The 19950-nt window shown below is 40.7% G+C and overlaps 1 protein-coding gene across 2 annotated transcripts in view; it reads right to left on the minus strand.

The window, feature by feature from the left end:
• Positions 1 to 1235: 1235 nt before the first annotated feature.
• Positions 1236 to 19950, minus strand: part of GAREM1 (GRB2 associated regulator of MAPK1 subtype 1) — a 173054-nt gene continuing 154339 nt past the window's right edge. Inside the window, exons 5-6 of one of the 2 annotated variants that reach the window (XM_016166737.2) lie at positions 7925 to 8091; positions 1236 to 6487 (exon numbers count right to left, since the gene is read on the minus strand). In XM_016166737.2, coding sequence (XP_016022223.2) covers positions 5593 to 6487; positions 7925 to 8091 — 1062 coding nt within the window. In that variant the 3' untranslated portion in view covers positions 1236 to 5592. Of the gene's footprint in view, positions 6491 to 7924; positions 8092 to 19950 lie in introns of both variants that reach the window. The other variant, XM_016166736.2, reaches the window with a different exon arrangement.

The following is a 19950-nucleotide window of genomic DNA, read 5'->3' on the forward strand; positions in this document are numbered from 1 at the left end:
ACATGCATGAAAAGCTATGTCAGCACAGAAGAGTGTAATCAAATCAGCCTGGGAGATGATACTGAAGGATGTATCTGAGTTAAGCAAGAGGGGCTGAGGTGGGGGAGGGGGATTCTTAAGGGACAATCCATTCAGTGAAGGAAGAATTTCCCCAGCACTTACTCGTTCTTTTTCATGATTCGGCTTTCTTTAAACTCAGAAGTGTAGGATTTGGAGGATATTTCATGATAGCTCAAATTATTTCTAAACTCAACTTTACTTGGCAATATCCCATTTGGGGGAGTCCAATGTCCTAGCGTTTAACTGATGGAAATCCTCCTAGGACCCTGAGGTATATCCTTGGACGTTTTAGCCACAGCCCATGTCAATCCTGTAGTTTCTTCCAGTGCATATTGCTGTACTCCAGGAAAGTGCTCACCTGTGGATTTTAGTCATAGGTTTTACCTTTGTGAAATTGGACAGAAGGGTTGGAGGCTTAAGTATAAGATAAAATAAATTATTATTTTGGGGGGGGGTGCATTGTCTCCTATAAAACACAGAAGGACTTTTTGTTGAGCATGAAACTAGGGAGGCCTCAGTGGGGCTGAGGACATCTGATCTCATTGTCTGACTAGACCTTGAACCCTCCCCTGAAGAACCTCAAAAAATGGTTTGATGAAAAAAAAGGGGGGAAGATTTAGGGCACAAAGTGTTAGGAAGCTATTTCATGCTATTTGGAGTATGAGAAAAGCTCTCTTAACCAACTTCTACTTGCCGTTTGCTAACTTTTCTGTTAAAATTACCGGTGGACGCCACAGCGAAATGCTCATGATTTTCTGTAACATCCCCAACCATATCTGCTCACTGTTTATGCTGATGTTATTATATAACTTAAATCAGAGACATGATAACACCAAAGAAATAAGAATGTGTGCCTATCTTTCTCTTCCCCACACAAACATGTACACTTTTTTTTTTTTTTTTAAAGAGTCACCAGTTCATCTATATTTGTCTTTTCTTCTAACTCCTGACCACACAGGTACAGAATTCTTTTTGACTGCCATCACGTTGCCTGGTTTCCAGTTTCTTTTTTGTACAAGAACCATTGTTTTCAATCTCTTGTTAATACAGAAAGCGCTTGCAATGTTATGAACTCCTTCAGACAAGTTCCCTTCTCCTTAATGAAAACGGGGAAGAGAGGTTCTAGAAAACTATGCACTAGATCTGACTCACTGAGGAACAATTGCAAGAAGAGCAACTTTTAAAATTTCTTTATTTATAGACATTTCAGAACCATTTAAATCAACAATGAATTATTTTAGACATAACATACCATGTTTATCTTGAGGTACACATTGGGCCCATTAGATAACACTCTGGAAAGTAATGCAACTGTGAACTGGCAGTTAACGTCGGTTTTCCAAGCAAAGAAACAGTCCAATGGTTATAAAATTCTCTGAAAAGAATATACCATTTCCATTTAAGGAAAACTCCCCCAATTTTTAACTAACTGGGTTTAATTTTTAGGCTTAGCTTAAACAATACATTAAATGAAACAAATGAAAATGGGAGAAGAGGTTTATAGCTAAGAAATTATCTGAGCCCTACTATATGAGATTGTAAACAAAGGAAATTTGTAATCTGATAAGCTCATTACAAAAATCATAGCCTAAAAATTAGACAGAGCAGCAAAATTAAAGAAGATATTTCTATGTAATTGTAACTGAAATCACGTTTACCTCTTGTTTCTGGCTTTCACAATTAGACAAATTTTAAAACACCAAGGTTTAGACTAAACGATGTAATTTGTCAAGAAGCGGCCATAAGAATCCCACAACATTACAGCCTCACACTCTGAAAGTCCTACTTTCCATCATTTGCACTCTGGGCATTTTACTCTTTTTGCCCTGCAGCTTGATGCCTTTATATTACTAGAAAAATGTGGGAATTGATATAAAGGACATGATTTCTGAGAGTCTCACGTGTCAGGTAACAGATTTAACTGGACGAAGGTGAAATTTTCTTTAAACAGTTCACAAGGTTCTTTGGAGAACTGTTTTGTTTTCCAGTTTGTTATTCAAAATGTGAGTCTTATTCTCTAGGCATGATGAATACTAACTGGTTATGCAAAGTGTTTGGGAAATGAAGGATCCCCTCTCCATCCACACCCACCCCCGAGTTTCTCGGGGATGTACACGCCATTCTGGAATGTGAGCAGAGGGTGTTTATGGATGTGTCTGAAAACAGTTGGAATGGACTAGCATAATATTTTTCCATAGATTGTCATTTTATTTCTACATGAGACAAGAATAAATACTGCAGTTTAGTTGAATGGGCAGCTTGCTCCAACTTCATAAACTCGAATAGTATATGTGGGTGGAAAGAGTATAAATGTAAATTTCACAGTTCATAAAGTCGAGCAGCTCAACTTAAAGGAGAGAGGACATGCAGGTGCTTACAAGACTCTGGAAAGGAAGTGATCTGTGGGTTTTGGAGCCCTCCCTCCCAACACAAGCCAGGTCCACATTTTACATTGTAGCTGCTTGTTTTGGTTTATTGCTGATTTTCTTTTCTGATGGGGCCATGATGATTTTAACCATGAATTTAAGAACCCCCCAAAAGCATCCTGTTAGGACAGACACCCCATGGTCACTGTAGCAACTGCAGGAAACTGGCCAGAAGATGAGCTCAGTCTTGATCTGGTTGGCTGGAAAGATTCTGCTTGTGGCGATCTCTATACATCATTTTTTTTCACTACAAAATCACAGCTCTTATGAGGGAATGGCTGTTTCCTTCCTCCCCTTGCTCTGCGTTTTTTTGTCATGATTTTCTCTAGCTACGCATGCCTTGTCTAGTCAGGGTGCCAAGGTCTTCTACAAACAAGTGTTCAGCTTGGGAATGGCAACTACACTTATTTGCAACTTTAGAGATGCTAGAAGATACTTATCACAATTAAAACAATTGTAAAGGAGTACACGAGCCAGCGGGAGTCAGGGGTGATTTCTACCTCCGACCTAGTCCAAGTTTTAATGGTATTGTGTTTGTTTTATACCCCTTCAACAGAGGCTGCCACTTCTTCCATCTGTACGTGCTTTAAAGACAGGGCACAATTAACTCTCCATATATCCAACTGCCCAGGAGATTTCATGTCTCTCTTACCCACACATACACAGTCTCAGCAATTGTAATTTTAAATAAACATTATGAATTCCAAGAAGGCAGGAGCTGTGTCCCTTCTTCATCACTGTCCAATCATACCAGCACAGAGCCTGGCATACAAAAGATGCTCAATAAATTCTGCAAACATGAATCCAAGGCCATAGTCCCTGCCCTCAAGGGTCTCTATAGTGACATCAACACACACTCAACATACATGTGCTAAGACAAAAAACAGTAAAGATTTCGTGTAAAGTTTTTTCAAAACAAAAACAAAAACAAAAAACGGTAAAAGGAGTCAGTTGTTTACAGGGGGCAATCTTCGGAGTAAACCCAAACCCACCCTGTTCTTTCCTCCTGCACTTGAGAACTGTGTCCAAGGGCCATTGGAAAATGGATTCGGCAAGGGTTTGCCAAAGAATGCATGCAACTTTTCAATCGCTTCCTGTCTGTTTTTATTTGATGGAAAGTCCTGGGAGGTTAGTGTTACTCAGTGAGTTGCCCCTCACACAGAAGGGTATTTTCTAAACACGGAAGTACCTGAGGGCTTCCTGCCATGTGTGTGCAGCACGGAACACTTCTACATAGATTTGACTCCTGAAGCGATGTTTCAGTTTGACGAATTTTACAGGGGACTTTTTTATGGGGTACTTTTTGCTTAGAGTATAGAATTCACATTTTGGGAGACATGTTGGGGAAAAAAGGAAAAAATGCTGCTTGTTTTTTTTTTTTTTTAAGGAGAGTTAAGATGGAAAATGAGGAGATATCAATTTGTCACCTCAATCCTAAACCATGAGATGGATGAAAAATATCATTAATACTAAGAAATAAAGGCATATTGAACAGGTTTGCAAAAGTAGACAGGTGGGGCTTGTCTTTATATCTGTTAATTTATTTCAGTGAGCAGGAAGAGTGGAAGATAAAATACAAGCCAATCCTGCACGTCACGGTGACACCTGGTTGGCTGCCCTCAGTCAGACTGTCTGTACATCCAGAAACTGGGGACAGACTCCGGGGAAAGGCAGGGCTGTGGGTGATGGTTTGCTTGGAAAACTAAAACTTTTTTAAGAATTCTATTCCTTCAAAAAGTCACGGATGAAGACAAGGCTATTACACTTGGAATATTTAATCATGTTTGGCAAAAATTCTCGAATAATGTTCTGAAATTTCTGGAATAAAAGTATGGTAAGAATGTATCTTCTCTGGAAGAGAGAAAGAACAGGTTTATGAACTAAACAAAGTATTCTTATCGATACTGTAAAAATTACTGAACGGATGTAGCCCATGTAATAACAGAAGACGGTGTGTCTGATTTCTGAGCTCTCCTAAACATGAGGCAAGCTGAGAACACCTAACACACTCTGAGCAACGCTCTTCAGTCCTCACACGACCAGATGCCAGGAGAACTGATCCTCGAACCCAAGGAGAACTGTCATTTGACAGAAATGGTCATCTCCCCAGACAGCGACCTAGGAGTATTATATGCAAAACACAGCCTCATGATGGGCTTACGATTAAATTTAATTCTTTAATACAGCCTCTCTACTGATTTCTTCCAAGTTTTCAGTGATGAAGCCCTAATAAGCCTGAGCTTCGAGGGGCAGGGCTCTGAGAACCTTTGTGTTATTTTGTCTGCTAGAAAGGCAACTTAGTTAATGGCCCCAAACCTCTGGATATTTGAAGGTGAAGAGATGTTATCTAAAATACCAGTCTCAAAATGATATTTAAAACATATACATATGTATTGTGTTTACATATACATATATGTATCTATTCTGTTTTTTTTTTTTTTTTCCTCTGCTCAATAAAATTAGCAGCAGTTACAGATAAATTACTGTGGTCATGATTTGAATTTTTTCTAAGGACATCATATATCATCTATCAACACATGACTTTTGGAAAACGCCTTTTGATAAAAAGATCCCCGCCAAGCATATAACATTAAAGTGTCATTTCATATTACTAACATTGTCAGGCACAAGAATTAAAACAATTAGCGTTGAGCAATTCGAACAACAGAGCACAGAACAGAGTTAATTGTCTAAAGTCAATTTCCCCAAAGGAAGAAATTGTTCAAAGTGTTTTTTTGTTTGTTTGTTTTTTAAGATTCTTTCGGCTTTGGCTATTTTGTAATAAATACCATACCTTCTCACATAAACCTGCTCGGGTAAGAATTCGTTTTCTGAACATGCCTTTTGTCTTTTAGCAGCTGTTGAGTGTTGAGTGATGTACAAGGCGCACCTCTAAGTGTTCTGTACAGCATTTTTATTGATGTACAAAATAGCCTGTTCACCATTCAAAAATGTAATCTGCATAGTAAGAGTTTCTCTTATCCTTATGTACAGAGAAGGTTTTTAGTGCAAAAAAAAAAAAAAAAACCATGAAATTGTGTCCCAGCCCGCCCCCTCTAGCACACAAATTTGTCAGTTTTGTTCAATGCTAGCTGGGGTTTTTGGGCTATATTTTGGGCCTCCAGCCATTAATGAATTGCATGATTTTCTTCACCTGCAGTTTGCTTAATTTGAAATCCTCTGAAAGGATTTCTTCCGTTAGTTGAACAAGCAAATTCCCATCAATCTTTTCGGTAACAAAAAATGATATGACATCTTCAGACAAACCAATAAACCGTAACGACTTGGACACTTCTTCTATAGAGAGTCCCGACAGGTCAGCAGGGGGCTGCCACGGGGAGCCGTCGCCGCAGGACCTGGGGGCCAGCTGGAGGTGGAGCGGAGATGAGAAAGGGTAAGAGACTGAGAAGATGTCCTGCATGCCCTTTTTAACAAAATACTGGTCCTCAGAGAGGTCCGATGACCCAGACTTGGGGTCTTCCTCAGCACCATCGATCTTCAGAGGCAAAGGCGACGTTTCGCACGCGGCTTTCTCTTCCACTGGTTTTGGAGCCCTGGGGGGTAAGGCAGGGCATGAAATGCTCTGCTTCGTCGTGCCAGCTGTAAGAGTTTTCTCATCTGTGCTCTCCAGAGAGTAGCTGGCTGACTTGGGACAACCGGAAACGCTGCTACTGAATTCTGCAGTGACTGAGCTGCTGGGACTGGCCGAGAGCTCACAGTTTTCAAAATCAAAAGGTGCTGGGCAGTTTCTCTTTGGTGTGCCCGGTGTCTTTTGTCTAGGATAACTGTAACTCCGGCTTGGATCCAGCAGGAAGTCGCTCCTGGTCTGGCTCTCTGATGCCCCCGAATAATGGTTAGGCCATGAGAGCCTAGAGGAGAGCACTTCAGCAGAAGGACTTCCAAAGGGGGACTTCAGGTCCACAGAATCAGTTTTCACTCGGGTACATGGATAGCAGGAAACAGGTGCACTTTCAGAAGGACTTGTGTCGCTTTTAGTAACGCTGCTTAAAAGCAAATACACAGAAAGGGAGATTAGTTAAAAAAAAAAAAGGTCAAAGCTCAAGCCTTTCCTTATCCCATGGATGTTACTTCTGAGTAGAAATATGTAGTTAAGAAAATATATATTTCTTATCACGAATTCAACAAAGTACCTGCTAACTTCATTGAATTTTTGAGAAAGACTCTCTAAATTACTAAAATACACATTGAATATTAAAGATAGGAACATAATAAGTTAAAATACTACAGTGGAGGTGTCAAATATATAATTTTTAAAAAACTAACATAAAAATCATCGTTAGTGGGTGTTTAGATCTTTATGATGAGAAAAACTTTCAAGCCATGTTCAGGCTTATCACCAACAGGCGCTACGATTGATTAGTGATGTCTGCAGCGGCCAAGGGCGGAGGGAGAGGGCAGTAAAGGGGCGCCTCGTGCTTGCCATCCTCGTGCCACGGTGACATCGCCATGTCACCACCAGCTAGGACTCTGCTTCCATCCAAACGTCTGATGTAGTGAGAAATGTTTCCAATAAAATGCTCATACGCGCCTTGGTTTCTGTACAATTCCTGCAAAGCCTAGCTACTTTAAACTGCGAAGACCACAGGGAGAGGAGTACAAGTGCGATCGGCTCTGGGGCCGTCGTTTAAGAGTGACAGTGACGCCAGAGTGTGCTCAGAGGTGGGTGAACAAGCTGATAAGGGCTTGGGCAGTGATGTCAGGGGAAACGGCTGATGAAACCCAGGCTGTCTCTTTGGGAGAAGAGAGGACTTACGTCACAGCTGACCTCACGTTTTCACAGGCTGACAAAGAGAAGTGAGATGTCCCTATATTTATTTTTCTAGATGAAGGAAATAGTTGAAAGGTACGTGGAGACAGATTAAAACTCGACATAATAAAAGGTTTCTAAAAAAAAGTGATTGGCATTTGCCAACAATGGAATGAGCTGCACTGCAAAAGAATGAGCTCACAGCACTGGAAAGATCCAGAAAGAAGTGAATGAGTGCCTGGCAGCAACGGTCAAGAAAGGATTCCTGTACTGGGTGGAAATTCAGAGGAGAGAGCCAATAGGACCTTTTCAATTCTAAGTCCCTGGCGAAGGCGCTGTTTGCTTCCGTTGAAGTCAAAGTGGGAAGAACCAGATGCTGGTTTGTGAGAACCGATGGAAGTCCACAGTTGCTTCTAAGATAATCCATTTGGCCTTTACCACTGATTTTCTCAAAGATTCTGTGCTATCATCTTTTCCGAGGACACTGGCTTTTTCATCCTAGCTCAAAACCAGTGGGGGTCCCAGCATGCTCTTCCAAAAAAAACCACAAAGAACATTTCCTCTCCCACCATCTGCCTAGGTTATGGCTACCCTGAGACTGTTCTCAAGAACCCACGACCTGGCTGATGAGAAGAACTGTGTTGAGGTGGGCCCTGGCATAAAGACTTACATGTCGTGCAGCCCTGATGAATAGTAGGACAAGGTAGGGCTGGGAGAGCGAGTCTGCTGCCGCGCTGGCTTGACTGAGCGAGGAGGGATGGAGGGGCTGGTGGACAAAGGCTTTGCGCTTCGGGGTGGAACAGGTGGGGCGTTCAGGAGCCGGCACTCTTCCCTGACCTGGCGCAGAAAAGAACACTCTGGGTTAGCAACAGACTGGCAATGCCACCGGGGGCCAGCTCCATCCCGTAGGGTCGTAGGGTCGAATGGAGGAGTCGCTACTCTTAAACAGTAACAGCAGGGGTGTCAGGAAGGGAGAGAGAGGTGACCAGAGCAAACAAGAGTAAAGGGAAACACGAGGGTACCAGAGATAAGATTGACACCGGTCACATACTTGCTGAGACAGCCTGAATTTAAAAGAAACTGCTTGGCAAGTGCTGGCTGTTGCTGAAATACAGCAAATAATGTGAAATAAAGCAAGTGAAAGAGCCAGGGATGTGAGGACACACAAAACGAGAGTATTAAAAAAATAAGGCAGTCGTGATCTTAGTAGGGAATTAAATTCTATTCACTTGTATTTATTCACTGTTCAACTGGAATTCAATCTGATCCAAACCTTAGGGCACAGTGGACCTTCTCCAGGGGCAAAGCTCCTTCTGAACTTATGCTCAGGGCTTCTCACATGTAAATGTGCACGTGAGTCACCGGGGGTCTTGTTAAGGAATCACCTGGGGATCTTGTTAACGGGCGGATTCTGATCCAGTAGACCTGGGGTGAGGCCTGGGGCAAGCTCTCTGGAAATACTGATGCTGCTGGAGCATGGACCACACTTCGAAAAGCAAGGCTATATATACATGGGGCAATTGAGGCAGCTCTCCGAATCCCCCAAACGGTGCTTTTTATAAGAGATGAACTCTCTCATCCTCCCTCCATCTGCACATCAGAGAAGATCTAGGTGACCTGCGATGTCCTCGGCACGTCCGCCTTGCCATCACGCCAGTTTGTTTTCCATTCTCTGCAGGGTTGCAGAACATGATTCTTTTTAATAAAATGGACATTTTAATGTACTTCTCTGTGTCAGACAGCAGGGGGCAGTTTCTGCTAGTCTACCCTAGATTGCACAGGTGAAAACAGAGCCAATTCTGCCTTTGTCAAAAACACCTCTGCCTGCTTTTGGGTTGTATCACCACCAATTTCTTCACCTTTGCCTTCAAACCCTTTCTTTTCCAGCAGCTCCGGAGTGATACAGACGATGAGACAGCCGACTCCCACGAGCTTTGGTACTGAGTTTGCTTAAGACCAAATGAAATGGGTTCACGTTACACCTTCTCCCACCTACACTGCATATCACACTCTAACTGGCTTCCCAGGCCTGATTCACAGGCCAGAGGAAATCAGGAGGTAAGAGAAGTCATGTGACCAGGGTGACCCGACAAACCTGAATTCTAAGTGAAATGGAAGCAAGTTTTAAAATTTTAGCCGTTGGGTTTTGTCCTGGGGCTAGGGACCACTGATCCCATATGGAGGAGCTTTTTAGGCTAAAACAAAATAATCAGAGCAGCAGATTTTCTTCAACAGCTGCCGGAATCTCCCTTTAAGCCTTAAAAAAGTGGTGGAGGTGGATGCAGCAGGAAAATCTAGGAAGAGATTAGGTTTGGATAAGCAAGAGAGATGATGGTTTGGCTGGCCCATGGGGTCTCTTGTACCACTTTGGGGACTTTTTAAGAGTCTGAGAACCACTTATGACATGGTAAAGCTCTCCCTGGCTTGTAGAAATATATACTGGTCACAAAATGAGAAACCAATATATTGTGTCATCTGGCATCTGCCTTGTTTGTGGATCGTACAATAGCCAATTATGTTTCTTTTCTTTCTCAGGGAATGTCTACGGAGTCTAGGATGGATAGGTATAACTTTATGGTGGGTATGCTTGGTTTTGTTTATGCTTATAGTAATATGAGTCATGGAAAATGTGAAAAGATGAGGAGTCGGTCAGTTAATTTTTTTCATTTTTAAAATAAACACTTAGTCACTCCTCAGTATTGGGTTAGAGAGGAACATTAGGAAAACATGGTTAATGTTGAATTTGATTTAGAATTTTCTAAATTTTGGAATTAGTCATTTGGACATTTCATTAGAGACCACTTACTTGGATGTCAATTATAATATGCTGAGATGTCAATTATAATGTGTATTTTAATTTAATCAGCCTACCTAGGTCTTAGGACACGGAAAAGTCACCTGTAGTTGAATGTGACCTATGGGAAGTCCTCGCTTCCTGTTCTTATAACCAGCCCCAGGCACTCAAGGCCATGGTTCTGCCACCTCCTTCCACAACTGGGGTGTCTAAAGAGCTTTCCAATAGGAGATGGGGGGCAGGGAGGATTGTAGTGAAAAAAGTATTTATAGGACGTGGTTCCATAATGTAGCAGTTAGCATGTCTGCTTTACATGCAAAAGATCTTGAGTTCATGCCCCAGTAGAGCCATGGTCCATGGTCTACGGCCATGCCACCCTGAACAAGCTCGATGTCTGATCTTGGAAGCTAAGCAGGGTCAGGCCTGGTTATTAGTACTTGGATGGGAAACCACCTAGGAAGACCAGGTACTGGTGGCATAAATAATAATAACAAATAATTTTTAAAAAAGTATTTATAGGCCATAGGGCCCTTAGAGTTGAGCTATAATGAACTGGGAGCATTTATAGTTAAACTCCAAACAGGATTTGACATATAAAAAGGTTTGGGGTGGCCATGTTCCTGAAAGGAGTTAAAGAACAAATGTGTATGTGAGAAAGGGTGTGTATGTGTGTGATCCTACTCTTAGAAGGTGGGATCCGGTCAGTGAAGAGACACGAACACAAGGTCAGAGAAAGACTTTCTTCTACAGCAATGACAAGGCAGTTTGGGTATAATCATGTGAGTTCAAATGGAAAGAACCAGGTTTGTTTGAAACCCAATTTGGACAAAGGGTAGTTAAAAACAAAATAAAAGAGAACAAAAAAATGACTTTAAAGGGCCTCGTCCATGATAAAAATTCAATGTAACTTTGTTGAGGCACAAAATAAGTGTCTTGCGGTCTATCAGGCCAGTGCGTGAGGGCGGCCACCGTGGGTGGGCACAGCCGAGGACCCTGCAAACACATCTCCACACGCTACTTTCAACTTGCTGCTGCACGTGGTCTTTCAAATGAAGTCATAGTTCACTGCATTTTTTTGGGGAAAAAGTATATGCTTTGATGGAATGAATATATTTGGGGATTCAGAAGTTAAAAATAGTGAGGATTTATTGTACTATCTTACTTCCTATCTCTTACACCCTTATAACAGTAAACATTCTTTTTTTTTTTTTTTTTTTGCTTCTTGATTTGATTCAACATGGGACATTTATATCCAACAGGCTGTGCTTGAAATGAATTTTATCTGACAATAAAAGGCAATTTACAAGACTAGATGATCAATCACCCTATTTCCAGTTTTTCCTCATATTCAATTTCACTCTTAAATGCTACATTTTCAGCACATTCCTTTTAAAAGTCTCAGCATGTGGCTTTCATCATGTTACTTCCCATCTCCAGTGGCCTTCTCTGATTACTGGAAGAAGTCCAGCCTCTCCTGCCTTCCACTGGGGCCCTCTGCAGTCTTTCTAGCTATTTCTCCTGACTAGAAGAAATTATTCCATCTTATTCCATCTTTCTACTTATTTCTTCCCCTACTCCTCTATATTACCACACAGGTGCATCCAACATGGTGAATTTGGTGTTACCTATACACCTTGTACCTTCCTGCCCCTCTCTCTGCTTTGGTTCTCAGTACCCAAACTCACCTAAAATGTCAGCTCCTAAGGCTCAGCCCTAAACATCCCATGCTGGGTCTGGGACCAGTGCAGACAGGCGCCAGAAGTGACCACTGCATCTGGACTCTGCTAACACAGTTTATATTCGCTTCCCATGTATGTTCAGTAAGCCTGAAAGTGAAAATTGTAGGGACTATCCCCATTGTTGTTATTGTCCTGTGGGGTGGTAGAGTTGGGGATTTGTCACCTCTGGCGAAACTATGTCACAGAGAATGCCACGTAGAGGTTAACAGATGCCACCAACAAAATATAACAAAAAGGTGCTTTTATTTATTTTTTTAACACATACCATAAGAATGCCTTTTAAAACTTTATGCGGAAATTGTTACTGATAAGTCATTTGAGATGGATGTTAACTTTTTTGTGTCCTAATATTAGTGTCAATTTAGTGAAAAAAAGGTGCCAGCAGAGCTGGCACACATGACCACCCTCGGCTTCACCACCACCACTACACCTGACATAGTATTAGAGAAAAGGTGATAATGATGGGATTTCTAAACTGGGAAATGTGCCTTTCACTGTCAGCAGCCTCAGAGTGATCGCTATTCTAAAATGAGGCTGTAACAGAATTCACTGTGCCTAGCGCACTAGAGCCCTTCTCTTCATTTCCAATGCCACGTTTATGACTGAAGTTCAACTGGCTGCACCGGGAGGGAGAGGTAGCTGGGCTAGCAGGAGTAAACCTCCAGCACTGGTGCTAAGCGAGGGGCAGGCATCGTTTTGAGGCAGGTATTACTATCCATCACAGATTATAGGTGACCTATGCCTACTGGTAGGTAGTATCTGGTTATGAGTAGCCTTGGTGTTCGCAGAGCATCTCCTGGCCCCCACCCTTTATGACGGGGTCAATGAGCACGACATGGATTCCGGAGGCAGCAGGGAGAGCTAACTCCCATCTGTACCCAGAGCCTTGCTGGGTACAGATCTACAGCTTTTCTTTCCAGTGGTTACAGTTCCAGTTTAATTCTCATCCTTGCTCCTTTAGAGCAAGTCTTTCCCTTTTCGAAAATGTGCAATGATTCAATTCTTATCAAAATTAAGACCCCACTACCTAGGATTAAAACAACTGTCCTTGGTATTCACACAGCATATTGCTAACTCAGGACTAAATTTATAGCTAATGCATTGAAAAATGAGTTCTGCTCTTTCTGGAACTGTCACTTTTCTTTAGTCTATGAGGCATATTCTTAGGGAGGCATAATCAGGTGACTACCATCGAATATACTAATATAATTTAATAGTGAGGGTTTGAAGTAAGCTATAAAAGGTGTCTATCCTGGGGGCTACCAGCCAGGATCACAGACACCATTCATTTTTCCTAAAGATCTGAAGAACATGGAACTGTCGCTTGCCCTTTTCCTATATACTGCATTAATTTTAGTTTACTTTTGATTTGTTCAAACATAGGCTGAGTGCCTATCATATGCTCATTGAGCTACTTTTGAGTATACAAAAAGGAGTAGCTCATGGCATTAGCTGGGAGGGAGGGAGAGAAACACATAATTGAGACACAAATTGGCTGTGTAATAATAGAAGTAGGAGCAAGGGCTAGTAGGAGTACCATGAATTTATTTAAGGTGTCAGAAGAACAAATTCATAGGAAATTTTGCTGAGAAAGTCTTGAGGAAGGAGGTATTACGAACGTCAAAAGGTAGAGGCATGAAAAAAAAAAACCCCACCAGATGCTCTCGTCTAGGGGCTTCGATGAGACAAAGGGTAGTGCCATTTACCAGACAGAAGCTCAGAAGGAAGAACAGGGCTTGGGAGAAAACAAGGAGCTCAGTTTTGAAAACACTGAGTTGGAGCTCAACGTTCTACTGATAGAATCCGTAGTTGTAAAGGCTTTGAGATCTCAAATGAAAAGCAAAGATGGCTAAAGAAGATGGGCAGAAGACAAGACAACTGAAGAGAAAAAACAAGCGACTACATCTTATTGCTCAGAGAGCAGAAACATGCCTGAATGGTATCGAAGAAGCCAGGGGTAGTGGCGGGGTGAGGAGGGGGTTGGGGGAGGCAGGGAATGGCAAGAGAAAGGCAGTTTAAGGGGGAAAGATGTCAGAAAGTCAAAAAAGGTCTGGAAGATTATGTAATAGTCAGTAGGTCACTGGAGATTAAGCAAGTGAAGCTTGAGTCAAGTGAGGAGACCAGAAGCTAGATTCCGGTGAGTTAAAGCTAGAACAGGAGTTGAGGTAGAGTTAGTGAGGACAGACCACTCTTTTCAAGAATACTGGCTGCAAAGGAAGAGGCAACGCAGTTATCGGATACCGGGATATTGGAATGGGATACTTTTTCCTTTTTAATTTGGAAGAAACAAAAAATATGCCTGGCTATGTGCATGCACACATGTAACCTGGGGGCTGAGTGTGCATGGGCTCCTGAGACCTATGCTCTCCTTTCACTTAAGATGGAAAGAACACACATCTTTCACTGCTCCTTTGCCATGCCATCACTGGCCACGTAAAGCTAGAAAAGTGACCAATTGTAGTTTATAATATAATAGCTAAAGCGAAGATGGAATATACCCAAAAGAATAAGTGACTTTGGAAAGCTTTATGTTTCTAAGTGACGGTGAGTCAAAAATCCAACTTCAATCTGTGGTCAAAATCAAATGCATCATTGAATGGGACTATTTTCTTTATTTTTAGAATACTGTCCAGAAAGCTTAACTTGATTGCCTAACTCTTGGAATAGGCATTTAACCTTCCTTTCCCCTCTCTACTCCCTACAGCTCATTAAACTCTGTTTAGCTGGGAGGGAACTAAGCACAGGGTAAATGACCTGTCATTTGTGAAAAATGGAAAACAAGGTTTTCTCCACATATTAAAAACAATGCATGAGAATCTGTTAAAAGTGCAAAGCTCATTGTCACATGGTTGGAAAACAGGGTTACATGTAGATGTTTGGAGGACAAAAATTCAAACGTTATATACAACTACAGAATTTTATGCATATTACCTATGATCTAATTTCTTTCTTCTGTGACATTAACTTTGACACTTCCTAGGAGTTAAAAGAATAAGATTAATAGAATATAAGATTCATAAGACACTCCCAGTGTTTATGAAACAGCACAGTGTGGGAATGAGGGCTTTTTGGTATTGATAATGTTCTTTGGAAAGTCTTTGTTTCTTGGAACCTCCTACTTGTCTTCTATAGAAAAAAGGACATTTTCACACCTCTTCACTAACTGGACCAGAGAAACAGCTTAAGATAAGTAAATAGTACACTTACTATGACATGTTCTTTGCTTAACTTTATTTTTGAAAAAAAGAAAAAAAAATTTCGTACCAACAAAAGTTGATTACTCAACTTTTAAATCAAAGGTGATAGATCTGGAGATACCTGTTGACAATTCCACACATTTCCTTGTCTATAGTCTAAAATCTCCCACCACGTTCCTTTGGGTGGGAATCTTCTGTCTCAAAGAAGGAATTGTGGGCAGACAAAAGAATGCAGCATACTTAGGCAGGGTGAGGACCATTTTGTTTCTATGTGACAACAATTCAGAATATATATATATACTATAGATCAGCTTGATCTAAAATTGAACTCACCTTTACTATGAGTTTTCTTCACTAAAAAGCCAACTCCAGGATGTCAGCAGTCCAAAGAATGGAGTTTTGTAACCATGCTTCCTTGAACTTTGTAACTTTGCCTTCACTGCATGCCCTCTGCCCCGTATTTTACATTTCTTCCCACACACCCTCTCCCAGATAACAAAATCATTACAGCCTTAAGAAATCTTATTTATAAAGAGGCTTTTATACAAAGAGTTCATAACCCTGTCATGTACCCATCAGGGATATTTTCAGCCAAACAGAAATTAAAGTTTTATAATGACAAAATGGCAATAAATGAGCCTCGACTGATTAATGACACAGGGCAGATGTGATTTACAGTCAAAATCCTGATTCTCAGGGGCATACGTTCCTTGTTCCAGTTTCCTACACTGACGATATGGACCTGTGTCTGAAATGGCCTCCAACCTCCAAGCCTCAGGGGAGGGGGCCAAGGGGTACAGGAGGCAGCTCCCTGGGAGGGAGAAGGGCAAGTGCTTCTGAAAAGAATACTTGTTTAAATTCTAGGGTGCTTCTATTGACTCAGAAGAAAGAATATACCATTGGGGCAGAGAATAAAGACCTTCTCTGAGCAAAGAGTATAATACATGATAGATATACTTAAATGGTATATAATCTTCCTATTAATGTCATTTTATGCAAATCGTTTCTGGGAGTGCAGATTTTTTTTGAGAGTACAGATTTGAAAAAACAAGAGTTATCTCATAGATTATAATTACTTTATTAACATTCTAACCATTAAGACTTTTAATGGACACAGGAGAAAAAATTTCTTGGTTTAGAAGGTTTCATTTAAAGATAAGTAACTTACTACATGAAACTGAAGGCAATTAATTTTAAAATTACCAAAACACAATAATAATTTAGACCTTATTTCAATTAACAATTGGGAACGTAGGTATATGGTTTGCTTACTGAGTACTCCTCAAAAATTGTAATTAAAATTAATTAAATGTCAAATGCCTTAGGAGACCTCATTAATTAGTGAAATCCTGAGTGAATCCTTTTGTAGAGCAATTATTTTGAAAAGTAAATAATCACTTCTAGATTAACATTTTTAGTACCAAAACTCGAATATTAATGTTAGGTTTATTTAAGAAAAATCTATCCTTTAATGCCTTTTCTAATATTAATATTTGACAGAAGGAAAAATGTCAAAGGCAAAATAAAATAAAAATTCAGAGTAGAACCAATTCTTGTGGACACTTTCCTCAGTTTATAAATAAACATATTTTTATAGCTTTTTTTTTTTTTTTTAACTTTGGGTAGTCACACGAGGCTCCTAATTTTGTAGGATAGATATATTCAGGATTGTGACATCATGACCAAGCTGGCCATGCCTGAGAAACAGAATTTGCCAAGGCAATTTCTCAGCTTTAATATTTCTACACGGGTTTGGCCTGGGAATTTTAGCTTGACATGTGTTTAGTCTTAGAGCAGCATGTAGCTATTCCACAGGCATCTATTTCTGCAAAACTCCAATTCTTCTACCAAAAGATTACATTGTTACTGGGGGATCTACAGGGTGCTGAGCATTTCTGTAGCTCTTTTTGTGGTTTACGGTAATTACAAATTTGGCTCCAGAGCTAGGTAACTATAATACAACACCTCACTTATCAAGTAGACATTTTTAAAGTCACATGAAAAGAATGTTCTGTTATTTTTACACACAATTAGGTTTTTGTAATATCTTAGAGGCCTCGTGAAATGAAGAAATCACACGCACCCTTGCAAAGTAGAGATGCCCAGCCCCTGCCTGGCTGCCAGAGCTCTCTACCAGTCTAGCTGTAGGGATAGATGTGCCCACCCCCGTCAGCCTCCGTGACTCTGGAGAGGCCTTATACCCTAGTTAAGAAAGGATGGAGGAAAAAAACTTCCTCCAAAATTATTTTCTATCTGGCCCTAAATCAGTATCCATTCCATATTAAGTTACTGCTACTATTTATTGAATGCTTACCAACTGCCAGGGAAAAGTGCCAAGTACTTTGTACAATACAATAATGCAATGAAGAAGTTACTATCCTCCCAGGAAATGACTCAGGGAGGTTAATTTTGCTCCAGGTTTGAAGCTACTAAGTGGTAGAGTGAGGATTCAAATCCATGTGTGGTTCTTAGATGCCATGCTATGCACCCTAATTATCTATTACATAGTATGGCAGATCACTTCTCTCCTTGCTTCTAGTTCAATTCAACTAAGAGAAGAGATAAAGACTCAGGATACTTAAAAATTCCTTCCATCTTCTCATCATTTGTTCAGCCTGTCTGAAGTAGATTCAGAACCACCCCCTACACCCCAACTCACTTCTCTACAGCTCAGGTTTTTCAAGCACCTACTGGACTAGGTCCAGTCAATCTGGCTTGAAATTCACCCTTTAATTCTTATTTTTCTCAAACAACACAGCATGCTATTACAGGAACTTTATTTATGATGGGCTTCCAGCCTTATATCAATGAATACAGGCACCAATCCATCTTATAATTCAATCCATACACCATGTTTCTTACAGGCTGTTGGGGAACCCCTGGCTATCACAGAGGTTAAAAAACCCTTCATCGATATTGCAGTAAAACTTAGTTTCAAGCAGTGGTTCACGACCTAGAGCTCCTTTCATGATTTCCCTTTCATGAACCTTAGGAATCGCTATAATGTCAACAACTAACCAAGAGTGAATATACTTTATTCTGTTACTGAAGAAGATGAAGGATATTAATCTCTGGGTTCTGGGGTCCTCAATTTGGATACTGCTGCATAGATGATTTTAGAAGAGTTGTGATCCTATATAGTTTTGACAATAACTTGTAATTCACTGCATAGACCAGAACAGTCTGGAAGTTCAAATATTCTATTTATAGAATTTCATGCAATATAAAGTCTTCCCATAATTGCTCTCCAAAATGGCATCTTCTAAAGAAGAATTTAAAAAAGGACAGCTTTTGAAGATAGTCACTCATACAGTGTATCTGGGTAAATATTTTAAACATATTAGCCAATACCCAGAAAATTGGAATTATGGATTACATGAAATAGAGGATGTGTTTAGAATAAATGTATGAAACAATAAGGATAATCCACATAGGAGGGACTGGTAGGTCATTCTGATTTGAGGGCACTTTCCATAATTTAAAAAAGCAAAAATGTCACCATTCAGTGAGCTGGGCAAGCTTCCTCAGCTTGGGCTCACCTGAAACAGTTCCAAGGGACACAAAAGTGGCTGCTTCCCTTCTGTGTCTGGAACCAGGAGCTGTTCACTTTTCCCTGGGACATTCTCATTAGGAAGTGAAGAGTCGAACATTTTGGAGAGGGAAGTGGCAGTTTTTTTTTTTTTTAAGCCATATTAAACAATCTTTACAAAGATACATGAAGACTACAGCATAATCCTAAATAGCCACGTCAAGTACAAAGTATGCGAAGAGGGCTAACTGAGGATTTCTGTTTGGCCCCGCGACCGAGTTTTCCACCCTGGGACATAGGTAGGAAAGCACCGACCAGCATAACACAGATATCTGACACCAGACCTGCAACACAGTACGGAGAGCACAGTGAGCATTATCACTGAAGGGGAAGGTTTCTCACTTTTACTGATGGAAACAAAGACCATCGATAATTGCCGGAAAGAGAGCACAAATACGTGTTATAACTTAGGACGCCGAAGCAGGAAGTGAAGAACAGAATCACAAGGAAATGAACAGGCTGACACACACTGTGATGGAGCCACTGTACCTCTAGTTCTTGCCAGGGACACGGACTGTGGCAAAGCAGAGTTTATTCCGATCACCAGCTCAGCTTCCCTTACTATGAAAGACACGCTTCCTTTGGCTGTTCCACTGTTCCAGTGCCTTCTATTCCTAAAGACTGGGAGGACATCGTCACCTTCCCAGATACCATCTCACCTGAAAGTGGCCTCACTTGAAAGCTTATTACCATCTTTAATTATTGGGTGGAATAGCTCTTAGACACATGGCACGTCTTTCTCTCCGGACTCACTCCACTGTAACTAGCCAAAAAACTTATTTAATTCTGAGGAAGCATTTGAATTTATGCCCCATTAAAGTTCCCTTTTGAAAATTACCAGCTGAAGCCACATCTAACAATTATGACGTCCTTTGGATCCCACACACATCCTAAAGATGGAAAATTCATTTCATGGTCACAGAACCAATAAAAATATGACTTCATTTCAAATGCCTAATTTTTAAAAAGTAAAATAAATTAAATGATTTCAAGTGTTTATTAAAAAATCTTTATGATTATAGCATTCTATAAACACTGGACATGCTCTGAAAAGATTCTCTTACGTCATAAGAAATAACAGCTTAGACTGGAGGCCAAAATCTTTTCTTCTCCTATAAGATTTGCTTTTAGTTTCAAATTTAACATTTTTCTCTTAGTACCAAGGTCAGGATAGGGCCTCAATATTTATGTTCTTACTCATCCTGTGAGCCACAGAAAAAACAAGTGGTGCTAGTTTCCTACCTCTAGACTTGGTTACATAAATGACTCTGGGTGTGACCATCATAGATGAGTCAATCAATCAGCCAACAAACATGAGTCCCTACTATGTGCCAGCTAGGGCTGAAGTTCTATAAGAGCAGATCATGTGGTCACATT

This window comes from Rousettus aegyptiacus, unplaced genomic scaffold (assembly GCF_014176215.1).
Source record: "Rousettus aegyptiacus isolate mRouAeg1 unplaced genomic scaffold, mRouAeg1.p scaffold_m13_p_12, whole genome shotgun sequence".
Classification (NCBI taxonomy): domain Eukaryota; kingdom Metazoa; phylum Chordata; class Mammalia; order Chiroptera; family Pteropodidae; genus Rousettus; species Rousettus aegyptiacus.